Source organism: Larus michahellis, chromosome 2 (assembly GCF_964199755.1).
Source record: "Larus michahellis chromosome 2, bLarMic1.1, whole genome shotgun sequence".
NCBI lineage: Eukaryota > Metazoa > Chordata > Aves > Charadriiformes > Laridae > Larus > Larus michahellis.
The window spans coordinates 5,529,793-5,551,629 of NC_133897.1; the positions used below are offsets into that span (position 1 = coordinate 5,529,793).

Below are 21,837 nucleotides of genomic sequence, written 5' to 3' on the forward strand. Positions count from 1 at the left end.
AATTGTGCAGAAAATGTCGGCCTGTACCTGATTCTCCAGTAAGAGAGAGAGGGAAGTGTGTGAATTTGTCTGTAAACTAGTGGCAGAAATGGAAACTGAGGTTCTTAACTTTTAGCACAAGTTTCTGTAGTTGACCCAAATGTTACCAGTTATTTTACTTTATTTTGTCCTTGTCACTTCAAGAAGGAAGAAAAAGTGCAAATAGACAATAGCAATATGAAATTCAGTGTTCCGTATGGATATGGTGTAATCTGGAACATCTAGATGAACTGTTCCTTGTTGCTTTCCATGTGGACTTTCCATGTCTTTAGGAAAAAGCACCTTTGCAAAAGTCTTTCTACCTTTTTCAATGGCTGTTGTCAACAGCACTTTTAGAAATGTTCAATCTGATGCCTTTATTTGATATCTTATTTTCTTGATGGCTGGATGCTGAACTAGCACTGAATGACCATGGCAAAGGCCCAAGAAGAAATTGGATAAAGAGCAGCAAGAACATCATGACGAGTTCATTAGGAAGTTGTCTCTACGTGTCCTTCGGGAATCCTTCTGAATTTCCTGTTTTATTTTAATTTTCTGGTTTCTAAGACGCAGTTCAAAATAAGCATGGAAAAAACCTATTGCTTGGGATTGGATGTGCTTTTGATGGACAGAGGAAGGTATTTTGTACAGCAAAACTGCATGGTTTTCTCTCTGAGTTCCTTGAGATGAAGAGTCCTTGCCAGAAATTGAACTCACCTCCTCGCCCCCAGTATTACTACACACAGTTCCCAGGGCTCCTCGGGGTGATATTGCAATTGGACATGAAATCTCTCTGCTTCAGTAAAGTAATTCCTGGTTTTCACTTACATTCTGGCAGAACTGGCACCTTGGGAAAAGCTCAGAAGGGGTTTCTTTTTCACAGAGGATTGGTGAACACCCCCTCACCTAGGGGTACGCATTTCTGAAGTCTGGTCAGAGACATCCTCGTGTGGCCTCCCCAGCCCCCCTGCCCCAGGCTTAGGAGGTGGGGGTATCGTCTTGCACCTTTTTCAGGTTCTTTGCAGAAGTTTTACTAATAATGGTGTTGCATAGGAAGACTCTAGAGAATCACTGTCTCCAGGAATGTTTCTTCTAGTTTACAGTGGGATAAATGGGAACAATAGGTTTCCCATACACATACCATGCTCTTAGGTGGAGCACTAAAGACCTAAACCTTTCTGCCCATTTTTGAATACATTATTTAACTTTTTTTTTAAAAGACTAAACTAACATTAAGCTTTCTCTTGCAACATTCTTCTCATACCTTTGCTGCCTTCTGAACCCATATGCTGTAAGAAAATATTATCAATAAGTATCTTTAAATACTTGTTGTCTCTAGATGTGTTTGTCCTTTTTTTCTCCTCTTTTCTCCTCAGCAGGCTGTTCTAGTACTCACAGAGGTGGGATAAATTGATTTGCTTTGTGAATAATCTGTTCTGTTAACCTTTTTTTTAATTTGTGAAATTGCTAGGCTGTTTGAAGTCCAACACGGAGTTTTTTTATTTATATATTATTATATATATCATCTCTTTTTTATTTTGATCTGTACCAGGAAATGCCTACAGAGAATGCCTGGGCAATGGGACATGGGCTTCCAAGATAAACTACTCTCAGTGCGAGCCTATTCTGGACGACAAGGTCTGTATTTTTCCCTTCGTTCTTCTCAATGACATTTCTCAGCATACATGAATGCAAAGCGAAGCTTAAGGTTAACATACTAATTTGGGACTTCTGAGACAGATTCCATTTCTGTCTCTGCAACAAATCCTCCCTGTGAATTCAGGCAAATCACTTATCTGCTCTCCATATCCCCTACTCACATGGTTTTTAAAAAAGGATGCTTTATTGCACTCTGTCCCTGATGATGTATGTTTATGCAGATCCTTCCTAACTTTGTTCAGAGCATACAGCTGCTCCGGTAAATGTTAGGAATAATAACAATAAGACCAAAAGCTTCTTTGACACTGAAAAATAAGCTTTCACCAGCTGATTCCACCTTGTACCTATCAGTTCTGAGGTCTCATCAACAATTGGCCTTTCCAGATCTCAGTGTCTTTTTCCCTTCAGCAAATATGTAAAGGGGCAGCAACAGAAAAATACATAAAAAGCAGACTTGGGTCCCAGCTGTCTTTAAAAGATTAAGCCAGTCTTGCATTATATAGGAGTTTACAGAATGAAATTAGCATATAGGGTTAAGCTCCTTAAGAAAGTCTGCAAGCAATTATGCAAAGTCCTTTTCATGTCAAATGCCTCAGCTTTTCTTGGAGGCATCATGGACATTCATCCTCACACAGCTTAAACCTTCAAGCCTTTCACACCATGTTCTCTTTCTCTTCCTCGTATTTTGAGTGCTGTGGTACGTAGCACACATAGGCTTTGTGCTTTCTCTCTGCCAGGGTTGACTTTCCCCTCTAAGAACCAGGGTGGAGCCCAGCAGCTCAGGCCTGTTTATGTTTTGGGGTTCATTCCACTCATTCTGTCATTGGAGTCGTGCCATGCCAGTTGGGAACAGAGAGGAGGAAGACAAGATCTCACCTGCTGAGGGCTGCTTGCAGAGCTAGTCCAGATTTAGTACTCGGGAACTATCTGGGCTGGTGATCTACCCAAAACAGTCGTGATGTGCTTTGGCTGTGGCCCAGCATCCATCCAGTAAGACCCATGTTGTTGCTGAATGTGGGCTTTGACAAGTGAATCAGAAAACAGCTAACTACACAGCAGCTGCTCAGGAGTGCCTACTCTTACCCACTGGCTAGGTAATTTGGTGGTAGCCCACCCACCCCCACCACCTCCATTTGCTAGAGGCTTCTAGAAAGTAAGAAAAAATGTACCAGTGCATGACTGCCACCCAGAAAGACTGATACACATTCAAGGTGGTCTAGAATAGTGGAGAGGCTCCCATGGCTTATCCCTTAAGCTGATCTAAGTTGGGACCATGCCAGTGCAGCCCCTCCTTACATTTCTTGCCCACTTAAAATGAAAAACTAACTTTTTGCTGGCTCATTTTTTGGATGAATCAGTTCCCTAAACCATCTTATTGCATTACTGCAGGAGTGCTGGGGCCGGCACAAGCAAGGGGAGTGAAAGCGTGGCTGGGGTTGGTGGGGACAGCGGACCATGGTAGCAGACCATCTCTGAATGAAATGGATTTGCACTTTTATGAAACCACCCTCTTAAAAATGAGCAAGAGGAGGGTGTGTGTAGCAGCCAGTTCTCATTTAGAGAATGGGGAACAGAGCTGGGCAAAGACTCAAAATCTTTGATGTGCTTTAGCTGGTATGGGAAGCCTGAGCTGATAGTAGCAGTCTGCTCCACCAGCTCGGGAAAATGCTGCTGTATTTTAATGACACTCTTTATGTGTTTGTCTGCATGACGGTTCCTATCTCTGCACAAGCAAATACAGAGGAGTTTTATTTGAAGAGGCTGGAGAAGTGTTGTGACTAGAGGACAGGATTATTTCCTTTACTCTGTTTTTGCTTTTAAAAACTTTGCAGCTATGGTGATAGCTTAAAACGTCTTAAATAGCATGTTCCTTAAACAGATGAAAGTGCAGATGTTCCCCCACCCTTGTTTGCAAAAGCTTAAAAACTCATTTATTAGATCTTTAAAGATTTGCGACAAGCTTTGCAAATATTAATATTTGTGAATATTTTTGAAATCTCTACATAATGCTCAGTGTTACAGATGAATACTTGGGTTGCTTTGCGATCTAAAAAAAAATAAAAAATCACCACAGATTTCCATAAGCCTCCATTTTGATTAAAGGTGAGATGCAAGCACACATGTTGGTCTACTGTTATTTATTGACTGATCCTAGCAGATGCTAAGCATCAGCCAGGAGGTACGGCCTGTGTTTCATGTTTATTTTTAATACCGAAAACAACACTACTTTCAAGCTTGGCCACTCACAGCCAGAGTGCTAAAGAATTGCATGGTTTGACTTCAAATGCAGTGATTGATATATGGGACAGGAACAGAACTTTTCAAGATAAACCCCGTGTCCAGTGCTACGTGCTTTATGACAGAACGTTGGTAAGGTAGTAAGGGAAATTTTAGTTTTTTCAACTGTGGGTCAGTCTTAGGGGTATATGCTCCTGTAACACACATTCACCGGATTACATTAATACATCATTGCTTTACTTGTGGTCGAGACCTGTGACAGTAGCTGGCAAAAGTGTGCTCTGGGACTTTGCTCCTAGATTCCCACTTTGGCTGGGCTCTAGTTGCCTGTGTGTAGTCACACGGTGTAGTTTAAAATGCCCCAGTGTGTTTCTATGCACCTGGCAGGTGTGACACAGGCCTTCTGAAATACCTGTGTCCTTCAGTAGCACCAGCAGAAGGTCTGTCACCAGGACCAACTGGGAAGCCCAGAGTCTCCTGAGTGCACCTCAAACTAGATGCCTGGGTGTGCCTAACTTTTCCTAGCCCTTCCTTCAGGTATTGGTTCAGATGTTGGGTAGACACCCAAATGTAGATGTCCTGACGTCAGACTGAATCCTTCCTGTGAACAATCAGTTAGCTCCTTCTCCAGGCACAGGAATCAGGTACAGAAATCATTTTGATCCAACTGTCTGTTTGCTGGCATAATGTGTGACAAATGGAAAGCTTCACAGAATCGCAGAACGACAGGGGTTGGAAGGGACCTCTGGAGATCATCTAGTCCAACCCCCTGCATTCCACCTACAAGCTCCTGGGTCAAAGGGACCTTTGCTGTATCTGGTACAAATCTATGCTCTTGTTAGAGGACAAACGAGAGTCTCGGGCAGCAAAAAATACATCTTAGCCTCCAAAAAGAACTATAAATTAGGGACTTTGGTCTTTTCTATGTGGCCTATGGCAGCTGGACATGAATTTGGTTCTGCGAATGTTTTGGGGTGGCTTTAAGCTATGTAGCTGAGTTAGCACTGTGCTGGGCTAAGGTTAATGAATCCTGCTTAGGAGCACATATTAGCCACAGCTGCCCAGCTTCCAGCTGGCTCAGAACAGGAAAGCAATGAACTCAGAGGCATCTTGGATGACAAAAATACTTCCCGGTTGCTTCTGAAAGTCTTTGGAGAGGAGATATGGTATCTTTAAACTGTACTGGTGATGAGATCATCCTGGCAACAGGAAGAAATCTAAACTGACTGGGAATGGAGCCTTGCAGAGGGTCCTGCAGAGCCTTGCAGGAAGACACGTGCTGTAAACACTGGTAGGACCTGTCAGGAAGTTCTGTTAGAGGGAGAAAGATCCTTGTCATCTGGAGAGCTGAGTCTGCTATCATTAGGTGTTTATTAGTTCAAATCATTAGCCAATTTGGACAGGTTAGCAGTCACATCCTAGCTAAAGGAAAGGAAAAAGTTTTCTAGACAGAATAACTCCATCATTAGCCTGAAACCTGGCTGCAGGGAGCCCAGCATGCCTTAAATTTGCAAAGCTGGTGCAAGTAAAGACACAAAGTTGTGCTTACTCAGTTTTCCTGGTAGAAGCTGGCTGCAAGATAACCGCACTGTCTGATGTAACGTGCTTGTCATGTATAAGGTACGGCATGGAAGAGAGCTCCAGTGATGTGACCTGCTGTTGTCCGGAGAGCAAAGCTAACAGTGTCCAGACCCTCTCCTTTTCTATCTCCTTTCTAACATAACGACCTTCCTCCTAAGCCTGAACAAGATTTATATCTGCATTTTAGAGAAGTGAAATATCTTTCTGGAAGCAGAAAAATATTGGGTAACAGTAGGAGGTTATTACCATTTTAAAGGTATCAGTCTTCAAGAGGGTGAGACAGGAATGACTTATGCAAGTATTTTACATGAACTGAGCTTTGGCCAACACATGGCTCATTCTGGGCACGTGTTTTTAAGCCCTGAAGGTGCTGTCTCCAATTCTACCAGAGATGCAGATTGCATGTAGGCTGGTGGAAAGTGATCTTGCCACCCTGTCAGCTTAGTTTTTCATAGGCACTGAGGCAGTTCTTGTTTCCATGATATCTGAATTCGCCTTCAGGAAACCTTGTTAGTGTCAGCAACAGAAAAAATAAGTCATGCCTGTTTTTCCTTCAGCATCAGTGCATCAAAGAGGGGCTTAATTATATTTTTTTTTCCCTGATTAATTTTCTCGTGTTTTGAACCATACCTTCTTAAAACTTGAGTGAAGTTGAAACAGTCGTTAGGAGCCAAAGGAGGGAGCTGAAGGGTCAGATTCAAAGAGCGGGATCCTTGGCCTGGGAGAAACCTTGTCATCTTAGAGAAGATTTCTAGCACTACACAAGCAATTCTGGATGACACTCTTAGTCATATGGTTTAGTTTTAGGTAGTCCTCTGAGAAGCAGGGAGTTGGACTCGATAATCCTTATGGGTCTTTCCAACTTGAGATATTCTATGATTTTATGAATTAAGCGGGAAAGTAAATAAGCAAGGCAGTTAGTAGCTGCACAGTACAACTTTGCATTTCAGGTAGACACATCAGGTCAAGTGTGTTTTCTTCCCCTTTAGGTGTCCCTGTGACTAAAGGATAAATAAAAGTCAGTGTGGAATTCATATCTTTCAGGTTTGGGTGTTTTTTTTCTCCTCAAGGCTATTCAGAAAATGGGCCTGTGTATGGGGAAGTTTATTTTAGGGGATTTTATAACAGACTTATAAATACCTTACATGGTTGAGTTCTGTCCAGAAAGAGCACATTACTCCATGTGCTGAAGATATAAGCAGGTTTCATCACAAAAAATGATTCCAAGAGCGCTTGCTTGCTCTCTGGCGAAGTGCTGGAAGATGCTATCTTCACAGAACAATGGAACAGATTAACTACAGCTGCTGGTTGTGGTTTCATCCAAACATTCATTCACTGACAAATTCCTTTGACTGGAATAAAATGTTAAGGGAAATTGTTAGAAAAAATGAAACAAAGGAAGTTCAACCAAAATTAGAAAACTGATGCCATTGGTAGGATTCTACTGTTATATTTTTATCACAAATGAGGAAATTTAGGTGGTTACTTTTCAAAGGTCTCAGTCTTCTGAAGGAGGACAAGTCCCAAACTGGGGAAAGATCTGCTTAAGCTGAAAAGAAACAAATGCCAAAACTAATAAATAAATAAATATTTTTTTTCAGAGGCGTTTATACTTAAGTTGCAAGCCTCTGTCAATTTTGAACCAGCTTCGGTATTTCTCTGAATAGTGTTTTTCTACTTCTTCCTATCCATCAGGCAAAGAAAGGAGTTGCTTCTCTTTTCTCTGAAGCCAGGAGCACCCCACCAATAAAGAATGTTCCAGTCACTTCAAGGTCAAATTTTGGTCACATCACTAACTTCACTGATTTAGGTGGGAGCACTTTTGTGCTTAAGTTTTCGTTTACAGGATCAAGAACCTACCAATAATCTCCCCAGCATCCTAGGGAATACACACTAATACATTAAGTTTTGCTGCATACTTGGGTTGCTCCTAAAAACAACAGGCTCTGGTTCATGAGGCTCTCTCAAAACTGAAAGGACATCACCAGATTCCGTCTCTTTCAGTCTGCATTGGTTCTGCCCTCAATTTGAAAGATAAGGATCGTAGCTTGCAAAGAATGTACCTCAGAGAAAAATCTGCCTGTACACAAAGGGATTATTATTTTTTCTTACTGACAACTGATTCATTTTTGTATGAAAACCAAACCATTTGAGTAGGAAAGTAGCATACCCTGGCTCATTAAGACCATGCAGTTTCCTAACAAAATAATATTTTGTAACTTCTGAAACTGTGAGAAGACGTGTCTTTGGTAGCTTTGCCACCCTAAACCAACAAAGTTTTAAAATATCGTAATAACGAAAATAAGAAATCCTGAGGAAATTGAAGAAAAAAAAGGGTGAAAAGATAACTTTTTGATGAGATTTGTGAGAAACTGTGGACAAATCCCAAACTGAAATGAAACCAAACTTGTACTTTTGAGCCCGGGCAGCATGTTTGGCTTATACATAGGCATCAGCCCTGGGGCTATTATATCATTTTAAAGTCAAGAAAAGTAGTTACTGTTTCCTAAACTGATTAACTGTTCCTTAATGTCAGTGCTTAGAGAGTCATACTGATTTAATCATGTTATCTCTTTACCTCCAGAGGAAGTATGCGCTCCATTACAAGATTGCTCTCATCATAAACTACCTGGGGCACTGTATATCAGTAGGGGCCCTTATAGTTGCCTTTATGCTTTTCTTGTGCTTGAGGTGAGTAATCTGTTTGCATGCTTCTAACTTGGTTGGGTTTGTGACACTTACCGGGTTAATCAAGCCCTCTAATAACTCTGTCCAGGTCATGTATGCTCTTGAAAAATGGTCATGGCTTTTCCACTCCCAAGCATGTGCGTGGTTTTATTGACTGATGTGTTGGGTGAGCTGTAATGGTGGCTTCAGTGTGTAGGACCTACAGCCTATTTGTATTCAGGAAGAGAACTGTACATGATTTATTGATGCAGCAAAAAATTCAGTGAGCACAGAGTGCTTCATTAAGGGAAGCTGGGATTTGAGTGTTGAGTTGCAAGTTTTGGGGTCAAGTTTTCTTTTTTATAAGGCAGTGCACAATAACATAAACCATTTTGCATTCCCTGACAAATAATGCCTAGATCTAGACCAAAGGAGGTAGAATAAAATCTTTCCATTCTGCTTTGGGTTAATTTCCATTTTTCTTGCATTAAAGAACTTCGAAGTTTTAAGAAATAACAAGAGAAACACCTTTAGAGGAGCTTTATCCCCACCAGTGCTCATGAAATGATGAATGCAAATCAATGAAACTGCATAGAAAGTTCTCTGGTTCAGTGCTACGTTAGGGAGTTTGTCAGGTCAAATGGATAAGTCGGTGAAAGAAAGTCTGTGAAGAAGAATTAGGGCTACAGGGAGAAGAGAAAGGGCAGGAGGGAAGGAAACTTAGTGGAAAGTAGTAGGTAGAAGTGCATCAGTCATCATATGTATTGTATGTAAATAGCCTGAGTCACAGGAATGTATTTTGATAGGAGTGTACTGGTTGGATATTTCTGCGTTATTTGTTGGATTACCTGACGGGTGTTTCTGTACTATTTGTGCTATCTTGTCTAGAGGGGTTCAACCTGAACTTAGAACCAACTGCACTAAGTGCTGTGCAATGACAATCCTTGAGAAAAATCTTTTATCAGTAGCACAGGAGAAACAGGTGGAGGACGCCCCCCCACAGGATTACAACATGATGATTGACAGTCACCTAAGTGAAACGAGTTACTGCTTTCCTAGAGTGGAGCATCCCTATGAAGTCTTATGCTAATTATTCCTCCTGAGCATTCCTAATGAAAAGGTCTTTCTTCTTAACAACAGGAATCTTCTTTCACCCCAGCATCTATAAACAGAATAATCTATGCTAATGGGAAGAAAATAAAGTTTAAAACTTTTATGGTGCATCAGTTTAAACTTGCATTTCAACCTTTTTACTGTGTGCATAATGCTAATTCCCACAGTGCTTGGAGACCTGAATTAATTTACACTGAATAAAGAATGAAAATTATTCATTGTAACTATATTCTCTGCTTCGATGCTGAATCTTTTATAAGTGCTCAAGTAAATAACGCAAAACCAATTAGACAATATGGTATAAATGTATCCAGCTTCTAACACAGGAGTTGCCTAGCTGATCTCTTTTAAATTGTTCTTCTGGTATTTAAACTTTGACTTAAAGATTTAAATTTTGCAATCAGCTTCAGCGTTAAAAAGGACTGCAGCAGTTCAGTACTTCCCTGTACATGCTGTGAGTTAAGATAGTCCATCTCTTCAAATTCCCACTGTATCATGCAAAAAAAGTCTAGCATCCAGCCAGCATTAACCAACGTGAGCTCCCTCAGTGTCTGTAGAGTTACACCTGTTTTCAAAAGTTCTAAAAATGGTCCGGTGAAGGCAGTCTAGATTCATGTTGCATTACAGATTTCCCCTACACAAATTCTAGATCATGCACATCTTCATCACGCTTACCTCTTCAAAGTGTCCCAAGAGCCAAGTGTCCCAGTTTTGATAATTCAGTCCTATTATTTGGGGCTTTTTTCCTGTTTTAGTTTCAATGGAAGAAGGCACCTACTAATTGGGCGAAATGGGAGAATTTAGATAATTCCTGAGTAAAGAAACAGTAGAAGACTCTGAAGGCTTGGTTTGATAGTCCCACATCTTGACCCAAAGCAGAAATCTATCAATTCCTTATTCCTGCCCCATTCCTCCCATCTACCTCACTCCATGAGTGCCTGCTGAGGGTGAAGATAGAGGAGACCTCTGGGAATGCTCAAGTTCTATTACTGCTCTGTATTTTTATGCTTCTCACCCATCACCTGGTTCATTTTCCTTTGGTCCGTCGGTGCCAATGGAGTGTCAAAGGCAGTTCTGTGTGAAGGAAAAGACTGGAGCACACCTGCTGTATTGGAACATAACTGCTAGGAAGGCTATGGGATCTCTTACACTGGAGGTTTTAGGAGCAGGTGAAATATCTGGTAGGCATGTTAAAGAGTATTGCTTTGGTGAGGAACTCGTGAGGTGGGTGTTCTGCTTTTGGACATGAGCCTCACCATTGCTGTTGCTGCCCCAGGCCAGGTAGCTGCTGCAGTGACGGGAAGCTTAGTCCTCAGTTGTGCTCAAGTGGGAAGGGGAAAGAACTGTGTCTAGTCCCTATTCTTCCAAACGTGTCCAATGTGATCCTGTCCGCAGCTCCTGTCTTCCTCAGTTCCTTATGAAACTCTCTGCCCTCCATTCAAAACCCACCCTCTATGCCAGTAGAAATGTTCTACTGTCCTAAAAGCTGAGGAACCCTACACCAAAAGATATTTTGAGGGTCAGAAAGCTCAGATGTAGCAGCAAGTAATGAAAGCATCTGCCATCTGTGTTTGTGTTGCGAGGAGACCCCAACACAACTGAGAAGGGAGAACTCAGCCAGGAGCTCCCTTTTGCTGTGAAGACCTATTCCAGCCTTCTTTTCTCCACTTCTGTCTCATCGGAACCAATCTTATTTTCTTGGCTGTGCAATGAAAAATAAGCCAGTAAACATTTCATTTAGCACCTAAATAATAAAAAGTGAAGCCCAACTTCACTTTTTGTTGGACCTGATTTTTGTTGGCCTGCTGACTGAATAGCAATGAGTCATTGAGACAGCTCCTAAAGATCCAAGTCAAGGCTGATTCCTCAAGGTCTAAATGTAGGTGGTCTTAAAAGCCGTGCTGTCTTTACAACACAAAACAAAACAAGCACTCAAACAAAAAGAAATATGCTGAGAAGGAAAAATGAGAAATTTGTGCATAAACCAAATGTGCTGTAGAGCTGCATTGATCTCCAGCGCAGGATCTGGAGAGATTTGCTCAGGGCACTTCACAGGGCATTGTTAAATGTGAATGCGCTGCTGTGAATCTCATTGTCTGTGTGTTCTCATTAATAGTAAAGGTTTGATCCATCCCTCAGGTGCCCACAGGCAGTTCCCGCTGACACGGCTCTCATCGTCCCAAGTAATCACATTCTCACAATAGTAAAGCAGAAATTTTCAATAGGAGGAATCCTGCTATCAGTAATACCAATCAAGTTGAAGAAAAAAAAAAAAGAAAAAAAAAAAGTATTAGAACACTTCTGTTGTTCTTTTGAATCATATTTTTTCTTTACTGTTGCTGATAATGCAGAAGCCCAAATTTCTTTGTCTTGGCTTTTTCCTTGTTAGTGCGCTGTTACACCAGCCCCTGAGGTCTGCTGGCAATGGCCAGCAGTGACCTGACTAGATTCAATCAGAAGATGTTTTATTTGTGCAGTAGTGACCAAAGAAGTAGTATGGGAAGACAGGCATTTGTTCTGGGAAACATCTAAGTCCCTCCTGAATTATGAATCCAATAAAGAAGGACGGTGCTGAAAGGAAGACAGGCTGGAGATTAAAAATGCCATGTCCTTCTGCACAGGTTGCTGGATAAAGGCAGCTGTAAAAAAAAAACAAACCCACAAACGTTGGTATAACATCTTTTGTCATTAATATGGTGGTAACAAAAGCAAATTGAGGATTTGAGAGAGACTTTGCCCTAAATTTACCTCTTTCTAGTTCCCCTTTAAAACATCAGATATTTTTTTTTCTTATAGGCCTGAGGCAGCGTCCCCTTGCTTTCTCAGGATTACAAACAGATTTCCTAAATCTCAGATATTTTTTTCTCTCAAAAGACTGAAACATATCTTTCTTGAAATAACATAGCCACTTTTTTTTTTCTTTTTTCCCCTTAACCATTTCCTAGCATTTAGGAGAGGAAGATCTACTTTCCTTTATCTCCCCCCTGTTCCAAACTCCTTTGAACTGCCTCTGAAGAGTCTGGTGTGCAGCTGGTGAGACTGCTGCTGCAGGCCTCTGTTAGTAAGAATGCAAGAGTTTGATTAAATGATTTGTAGAAACCTGTCAGAGGAAATGTAGAGCAAGCTTCATAGAGCAATGTGATCTGACACCTGTCAGAGCCTAAATACTGAGGTTATATCAAGTGGATAGGTTATCTGCACAGTTAGTACTGGTTTGCATTATAGAAGTCATAGAATCATAGAATAGTTAGATTTGGAAGGGACCTTATAGATATCTAGTTCCAACCCCCCTGCCCTGGGCAGGGACACCTCCCACTAGACCAGGCTGCTCAAAGCCCCATCCAGCCTGGCCTTGAACGCTTCCAGGGATGGAGCACCCACAGCTTCCCTGGGCAAGCTGTGCCAGTGTCTCACCACCCTCACAGCAAAGAATGTCTTCCTGATATCTAATCTAAATCTACTCTCTTTCAGTTTAAAACCATTGCCCCTTGTCCTATCGCTGTACTTCCTGATAAAGAGTCCCTCCGTATCTTTCCTGTAGCCCCTTTCGGTACTGGATGCAGTACTCCAGGTGGGGTCTCACCAGAGCAGAGTAGAGGGGCAGAATCACCTCCCTCATCCTGCTGGCCATACTTCTTTTGATGCAGCCCAGGATGCTCTTGGCTTTCTGGGCTGCGAGTGCACATTGTCGGCTTACATCCAGCTTCTCATCAACCAACATCCCCAAGTCTTTCTCCTTAGGGCTGCTCTCAATCCATTCTCTGCCCAGCCTGTATTTGTGCTTGGGATTGCCCTGACCCACATACAGGACCTTGCACTTGGCCTTGTTGAACTTCATGAGGTTCGCACGGGCTCACCTCTCAAGGCTGTCCAGGTCCCTCTGGATGGCATCCCTTCCCTCCAGCTTGTTGACCGCACCACTCAGCTTGATGTTGTCAGCAAGCTTGCTGAGGGTGCACTCAATCCCACTGTCCATGTCACCAACAAAGTTGTTAAACAGCACCAGTCCCAGTACTGAGTCCCTGAGGAACACCACTCGTCACTGCTTGCCAGTTAGATATTGAGCTGTTGATGTCAGCTCTTGGTCCGGCCAATTCCTTATCCACCGAGTGGTCCATCTGTCAAATCTATGATGTCTCTCCAATTTAGAGACAGGATCCCGTGTGGGACAATGTCAAATGCTTTGCACAAGTGCAGGTAGATGACGTCAGTTGCTCTTCCCTTATCCACCAATGCTGTAACGCCGTCGTAGAAGGTCACCAAATTTGTCAGGCATGACTTGCCCTTAGTGAAGCCATATTGACTGTCACCAGTCACCTCCTTATTTTCTATATGCCTTAGCAGAGTTTCCAGGAGGATCTGCTCTGTGATCTTGCCAGGCACAGAGGTGAGACTGACTGGCCTGTACTTTCCCAGGTCTTCCTTTTTTCCCTTTTTAAAAATGTGCATTATGTTTCCCCTTTTCCAGTCAGTGGGAACTTCACCAGACTGCCACAACTTCTCAAATATGATGGATAGCGGCTTAGGAACTTCATCCACCATTTCTCTCAGGACCCCTGGATGCGTGTCATCGAGTCACAGAGACTTATGCACTTTCAGGTTCCTTAGATGATCCAGAACCTGGTCTTCTCCTGCAGTGAATTACTTGAAGTGTCTCATCTCACCAACTCAGATGAAGGACAGATGATTAACCTTAGGCTGACGTCTTTGCTTCCCAATGCCTTTACCCACCCCCGCTCATCTCTTATCTGTATGACTTCTTCTTTAAGCTCTTTGTATAGACCCTACCTAGAGCAAAAACCACAGAGGAGAACAAAGCCCTCCTGAAGACCTGGAATAATACCCATTATTAAAAGTGTGCCCAGAGAGCTATATTCTTAAAATGTGGAAGGTCTCATAAGCTGCATCTGAAATGGTGGTATTGTAGCCTAGCAATATGAAGGCGGGAAAGGTGTATTATTGCTGCCTATAAATACATCACTGTTGGATAAAATCAGAAACTGAAGAGCTACTTACAGTCAAGGACAATGTCAGTGCAAGAAGAAATGGGTATAGGTGCTCTACAGAGAGTCTTGTGAGCAGATATTAGAGGATGATTTCCAGCCCGCAGAGCAGAGGGGTCCAGGAGCAAGGTAAGGGAGGAAGAATTTAACTAGTAGTTAAACTAGAGCTTCAGGAATTTATGAAGGACTTTTACTCAATGACTTTCTTGACCTGGGCTTTGGAAGATCAGGAGGCCACTTCCTGTCCTGTGCTTGACGTATGTTCCTAGTGGTGTATTTCTGTCATTGCAAGATTTCAGCCATGAGGCAGTGTTTTTGGAGACAGACACTAACTTGTTTCAATTCTGGTAATAGAACTGCCTGTGCAAGATTAGATCTATATTGAATGACTAGCTGAAATTTGTCTGTGCTCTGTTCTCCTTTTTCGTAGAATCATAGAATCGCCTAGGTTGGAAGGGACCTTTCAGACCATCTAGTCCAAACATTAGCCTAACTGACAAAAACCATCACTAAACTATATCTCTAAGCACTACGTCTACCCATCTTTTAAATACCTCTAGGGATGGTGCCTCAGCTGCTTCCCTGGGCAGTCTGTTCCAATGCTTGATAACCCTTTCAGTGTAAAAATTTTTCCTAATATCCAGTCTAAACCTCCCCTGGTGCAACTTGAGGACGTTTCCTCTTGTCCTATTGCCTGTTACTTGGGAGAAGAGACCTACCCCCACGCGGCTACACTCTCCTTTCAGGTAGTTGTAGAGAGTGATAAGGTCACCCCTCAGCCTCCTTTTCTCCAGGCTGAACAATCCAGCCACTCTTCCCCAAGCCTGTAGTGTTGCATGGGGTTGCTGTGACCCAAGTGCAGGACCCAGCACTTGGCCTTGTTGAACCTCATACCACTGGCCTCGGCCCATTGATCCAGCCTGTCCACATCCCTCTGCAAAGCTGTTCTACCTAGCATGTGGACTGTCTCTGCATGTCATGGAAACAGCAGCTTCCTGGGGGAGGTGCCCACGTTGAACCACCAGAAGCGTTTCCACACGTGCAGTGAGCACCATGAGGCTAACAAATTTAGACCAAGCACAGGAATGAATATTTGGAAGGAAAGCTACCAGTGATCTTATATGGTTTTTCCTGAATTCCTGGCCAAATACTCAAAAATAATGAAATATTTCACACCATGTTTTGGTGGAGAGGCTAAGGAGAGTGTGAACAGCAGCATCAGTGCTTCAGACTTTCCTCCTTGGCTTATCCACACAGTATCTGCAAAGGTAGATGGTATAAAAAACATTGCTAATTGTGTAATTGTATTAAAAGTAAAAATATCATAACCCCTGAATTCCCTAGCTGGTCATTTAAATTAATTTTCTTTCAGATATTTTTTTTTTTTTTTGCATGTTCCCACAAGGGGATTATGAATGAGGACACGCTGTGCACTCTTCCAGTTTCCCAAGCAGTAGCTGTAAGCCAGATCAACCACTATCAGCTCTCAGTGTCTGGCTTCTGAAGTCCTAACCCTTCATTTGTGCAATCCAGCTGCAGTGGTCACTCTTCGTAGAAAACATTCACCTTTCCACCGTCCAAACTGATGACTACAGCCCGTGTCAACAGGGCAATGGCTTAGATAAACTCCAGAGGGCTGCAGCCACGTACTGTACCCCTGCTACTCTAAAACTAGTTTGTTATGGGGTACTAAAACCTGAGCTGTGAGGTAGCTCCTGCTAAAAAGATGCTTTACAGCCCTGTTTCCCGTTTGATTCAAAAATGACTGACATCTGACCTCCATTTAGCAAAGCAAATTAGAGCAGATTCCTAAATCTTTTTTTCAAGCAGCTAAACCACAAGCACATGCTGTAGTAAGTGAAGTCATCTGTATCTGACAGTGTCATCCCTGTGAAAATAACAGAGGAGTTTTCTCCGGTAGAAGAGCTGATTGCACAGTCAAGATTGGAGCCATACTCTTAGACTGGAGTATCCAGTGGCTGGGTTTCAATTAGCCCATATTTAACCACGTAGTTCTCAGGGGCGACATTTCTCTTCGTGCACTGACTGGGAGCAAAGCACAGGCCGATGTAGTGTCCTATAGTTAGCCACACTCTTCATTGTCAGCATGCTCATGGATGGTTTTGACCCCTGTCCACCGTGCTACGCAGCCAGACAGCGCTGGGCACAAAGGCTGACAGTGCGCACAGTGGGTCTGGTCCTGTCCTGCCTCTGGTCCTGTTCTGTCTTGTGTTGGCTGCATCCTCCCAACCCTAGGAACATCAGTGCTTTAAGCCTTTGTGTCCAAAGCAGGCAGAATGCCCCATGTCCCGTGATTAAAAATTGGCTTGAAGGCAGGAGAAAGCAACTTTGGAAAAGGCTTAGCGGGGCCCAGATGGTTCCACAATGGGTTTATTTTTAGGGTCTATGCACATCCTAAACACTAGTGGAAGCTGCTGCTTCTGCTCTTCACCTGAGCATTTCACCCCCATCCTCATAATAAAGCTGTTATTTTCTTCCAGGCTTTCGTTCTTCCCTTGCAACTGACCCTTGCATTTCCTGTGGGATTATTTATATTCCCCCAGGCAACTGCCACCAAGAAGCTCATTTTCCCTGCCAACCTCTCCAGCTGCTTTTCCCATCTGTAAGCGTTAGTACCAGAATATATGCAGTGATTGAACATGAGCACGCAGGGGAAACCATGAGGACCTCAGGGGAGGCCTCCATGTGGATGAAAGCAAATAGGCCGTGACAGGCACAGAGCCTGGGAAATAACTCGCTGTTAGGTATTCTTCCCACTCCATGCCATTTATGGCTTGTCCATGAGCTTTGCCTGCCCTAGAAAAGGGGAAAAATATTTTTTTAAGTATTGTCCATGATTCTCCTTCCTGCTTGTTCAGCAGTCATGGAATGGGAAGGACACTCCAGCAAAGTAGTCTCAGATTTCTCCTGCCAACTGTTTTCAGACAGAATTTGGTACAGCTGTCTTAATTAAACATCATTATTAATGGAGTACTACATGAATTAATAGATGATATCGAAGCTTCTTTAATAAAGTTATCGTTTGCAATTATTTCCATGCAGATGATTCTACTAATTCAGCTAGCTTTCGACCATGCTGGCACATTATTATGATTGTTAACGTTAATGGTTTGTGCCATGCTTTGAATCAGGAAAGAGTAGCTCTGCACATCCCAGAGGAAAAATACCACTGTATGGATAGAGTGAGGAAAAAAAACAAACATGAATCAACAGGAAGGCTACTTTGAGTTTTACCAGTGCTACTTTAGAAACGCCTTTATAGTTCTGCATTTCTGCATCAGTGAGGGCACCTGTACAGAGAGAGTTGATCAGATTTTCTGCCTTTTCAGATCTCAGCATTTCCCAAATCAAAAGAATGGATTTTCTAATTCTCTGCTTTCTATATCCAACCACACGATTAAGGTCATTTCCCAGAAATAATTAGCGGTGTGTAGTTTCTCTACCAACAATTCGAAACTCTTTCTGCCTACTTCTGACACAGGCTGCAGTGAACTGATGGAGAATTTTGCTTTTATTTTCATTTACTGCTATTGTTCCTAACGTGGAAGACCGGTTACGACGCCCTGCGCATCAAGCAGTTCAGGATGCCGGTGGTATGATATCGAGTCAGGGAATGACATTGGGGCTTGAAACGTGGTCTGTTCTCAAATCAAATAGAGAGGTCATTATATGTAATTTCCCACCATATACCTGGCTTTTTATTCGCTAATTAGGCAGGCCAAAGAGAAGTATGTTTGCTTTCACCTTAATTGCTTCTCTGTGTCTAACCTGCTGCAGAGCTGAAGCTAATGCTTTTAGGGGGCTCTCTGTGTGTGCAGTCACTGGGAGGCGTGTGCTCCCGCATCATCTTATCTGGTTTCAGCCAGAGACATGCTCTGGGACTCTCGACTCAATGGAACACACACATTTTCCTGTACCATTGTCCCCAAAATGCCTGTAAATATAAAACAGGGTACTTCACAACTCAGACTCTCCTGAAAATACGCTGTTGCTTACTACACTCTTCTATCCACATCATTAGCCCGGAGGCAAGTGGCTGTATTCTGAACAGTGACTTCTGGTAAAAAGTCCCTCCTGCGTGGCATGGGGACACCTCTGCGCGTGCCAGCAGGAGGGATGGCGCAGCAGCAGGACCCTTGTGCGGCAGGGCCTCAGTGGAAACTCTTGCCTTGTCAGAAACACTCGTCTGGAGATCACTCAATAGCAGGCAAAACACTGGTTCTTAACAAATCAGGAGGAACCAATAAACCCTTTCACGTACAGAACCAAGATGCTTCCAGTGGCAGTATCTTTTCTCCCTCCAAGTCAGAAACTCTAAGTCCTTCTTTTATCTCATTTTCAAGGAAATTCTTTTCCTTCTGCTTGCTCCTTCACTCAGTGTAACACACAGGCATGTCCCTGTCCGTATTTCAGGGGGATATTTCAGGACCAAAATCTGCTGTCAGGCACAGCCCGAAGTGAAATGGATGCATGAACTGTGCTACTTCGGGAGCACATGTTGGAGATACTACCAACGACTCCTCCCAGCTGGCTCCCTCAGCCCACAGGACTAGCAGTTCCCTGTTGTCCAGTTCCAGGCTCTTTCGATCCCTCCTCCCTCCACTTCCCAAAGGACAGGAGGGAATGTAGTTGTGAGGAAATGCCTAATCATGCAGACCCTGGGACGGGACAGGCCAGCAGAGAAGAGGAACCAACACAGACAAACATATTCTACAGTGAATAACAGCTTATGAGCTCTTCATTCCATCGTGTTAGTAGAATAAGCCATGGCCTGACCCAGTGAACATAAACGACAGAAGGAGTTCAGTGACTCCTGTGAGGAGCTGGAGCCCCAACAGGTTGATTTAATGTGATTAAATGTGGTCTTTGAATCAGGAATATCTTAAAACCTCTGACTGCCAGAGGCAAGGAGGTAAGAACAAGGAACAAGGAACAGTCTACCTCCCATTTCCCATCCTGTTTCCCAAACCGTCTTACTGATCACCACTGGGAACTGAGTCACAGCCTCCATGGCTTATTGGTCTGGCTGAATATGGAAGTTCTTATGTCTTTATGTTATGGTCTGAATCTTTAAGTCTGTTCTAACTGAACTGCTACAACCTCTTTTCTTATCCCTTCCGTCCTCGGACCCAAGCACCAAGGAAGAGTTAGCAGAAGAGTCCAGCCAAGGCCTTGACCAACACTTTTGTCTGAAAAGGATCAGGGCAGGAAACAAATACAGGAAAAGGCTCTTTAATGGAAGCCCATAGCCTCCGTCCATGGTGTCTTGTGATGTACTGGCCTTCAGGCTCTCTGGGATGGTGGCTTGTGCTGCTCTTCTTGGAAGTTGGGCTACACTTGCACCATTCAATCCACATCAAGGGCTGTAAAACAAGTGGAAATGGCATAAACAATATTACCCAACATGAAGATGAATATGAAACCTTCTATCATCTGATCTTTTAGGCTAGGGGACTTTAAATGCCCCTGGAACTTGCAGTTTCTTCCTAGTGATGCTGTAATTGTGTCTGAAGCAGCAGTTCAGCACCCAGTCCTCTCATCTCCCACTTCTCCCCTCTCCTCCGTGACTCTTTGCCCTCTTGAGAAGGTAGCTCTCTGCTGTCTACGCTCTCGGTTCCCTGATGTTGTCACTGCCACACTCTCCAAATTGTGACTCCCTGCAGTGGTAAGAATAACTCCATATTTCTTAGCTTCTGAGTTGGGAGGGAATGCATTCATGCCAATCACTCTGACTCTAGGAAAGCTCAGTTCACTAACTTATAATACAGCTCAACGTGTTTCAAATTCCACCTCCTGCCACTTACAATGGGATATGAATTTGTTTTCAGTGCTGCCTGTGAGGGCAGTTATTGCTGTTTCTGGAGCACAGACTTGCTTCTTTTTTTCCTACACACAATGAAGGCAACAATTAATCAAGGAGAAAGGAACTGTGGGGCTCATTGTCCTAGAAGACTGTTATGACTGTTTAACAAGTTTTCAAAAAGGGACAGGTCATTTTCATAAATAGCAGGAATATTGAAATTTAAATTAAGGCTTACAAATTTAAGCTAGCTTCCATCTACCAAGAGCCAGGAAAAGAGCTGTGGAGGGTAAATTACCCCTATGAGTATTATGAGTTTCTTCCTCAGGCTTTGAGATGAGTGAGTATGACAAGGTCAGCTTTGCCCTTTCACCAAACATTAACTGTGCTGCAGGCCTCCTGTTACTCACTAGCTTTCTTGCCCGATTTGGGACCTGTCTTTCATTCAGTGTCCACCTCAGACTCCAATCTGGCTACGCAGATACACCTTATGCACAGGGTAAGCTCCTGAGCCCAGCAGAGCAGTCTGCTGTGAATAGTGCCTGAAATGAGGGAACCCTCATCTCGGTCAGTATCCCTCTGAATGCTTTACCCATACTAAATTGCGATAATAACATTCACCAGCCGTGCCTGTAAATGAGAGCAGCTTTCTCAGGTGGCTGGCAAGAGATCTTTCCTTTGTGACATCCATTGACCTCGCTGCAGTCCTCCACTTCGGTGCCCTGCAGCCTCCGCACACTGTATTAACCCTGCTGTTTCTCCCTCCCCAGTATGAACCTGACACAGTCATTTCTCAAGCTTTTCCTGCCCTTGGCTATGAATCGCATTACTGCCACAGTGATTTCTCCGCTAGTAGTAGTTAGGAGACAGAAACAAACAGAAACCATGTGCTCTGGGCTCTTTACAAACAAAAACAAACTTTGAGTCTCCAGTCAGGACTCCTGAAAAAGAAAGGGAAAAACAAAAAAAAAAAAAAAAAAAGGGGAAAAGTTTAAAACTGTTCTGTGCCTGGGGTCACATCACTGCCTGAGCCATTGAGAAACTCTGCGGCTGCGTGTTTCTCAGCCTTACTATACTGGTGTTTCCATTAAAACCCTAATTACCATTAACACCAGTAGAGTGGTGGCCCAGACATCACAAAAGCAAACCCTGCCCCTCACCTGTTTGTGCTGCTTTCCCAAGGCAGCAATGTGGTGGGGAATGTGACTGGGGAGGGGGTGCATCCAGAAAACCAAAATGTTTGCTTTACAGCCTCTTCATTCCTCTGTTAGCCCCAAAGATGTGAAGCTTTTTAGCAGGTGAAAGCACGTGCTTACCATCCGTGCTGCACAGAGTGTCTCGGAAAGGGAATGAGGCCATGCTACAAGGTTGCTGATACACAAAGTATGGCTTTTGCTAAAGGCAGGGGGACGTGGGAGCCAACCGTCCCTGTTTCATGTCCAAAGCATTATTTGACAAGGCTTCAGGCACCATTTTGGTAAATTCCAGCAGCTGGCTACATTTATACTTTACTTAATTTTACGCCAGGAACACATCTTCCCTCAGCACATGTGGCTTTTTGAAAACAAGGAGAGTTGTGATCATAATTGTCTGTAGAGCCTGGGAGTTCCCAAGGCGGACCAGGCTCTCTTGCTCTGGATCCTGAACGCGTGCCCCTAAAAATCTGCCTCTGTCCCAAGCGTTTTACAATCCAAACGAAAGTCAATGGCTAGATGCAGACTCATGGGCAAAGAAGAC

The 21,837-nt window shown here is 43.3% G+C and overlaps 1 protein-coding gene across 3 annotated transcripts in view; it reads left to right on the forward strand.

Annotated features, from left to right (window-relative positions):
• Nucleotides 1-21,837, forward strand: part of CRHR2 (corticotropin releasing hormone receptor 2) — a 168,019-nt gene that overhangs the window by 89,437 nt on the left and 56,745 nt on the right. For all 3 annotated transcript variants that reach the window (XM_074573998.1, XM_074574000.1, XM_074573999.1), the window contains 2 exons: nucleotides 1,571-1,656; nucleotides 8,081-8,187. In XM_074573998.1, the coding sequence (XP_074430099.1) occupies nucleotides 1,571-1,656; nucleotides 8,081-8,187 (193 nt within the window). The remainder of the gene's footprint in view (nucleotides 1-1,570; nucleotides 1,657-8,080; nucleotides 8,188-21,837) is intronic.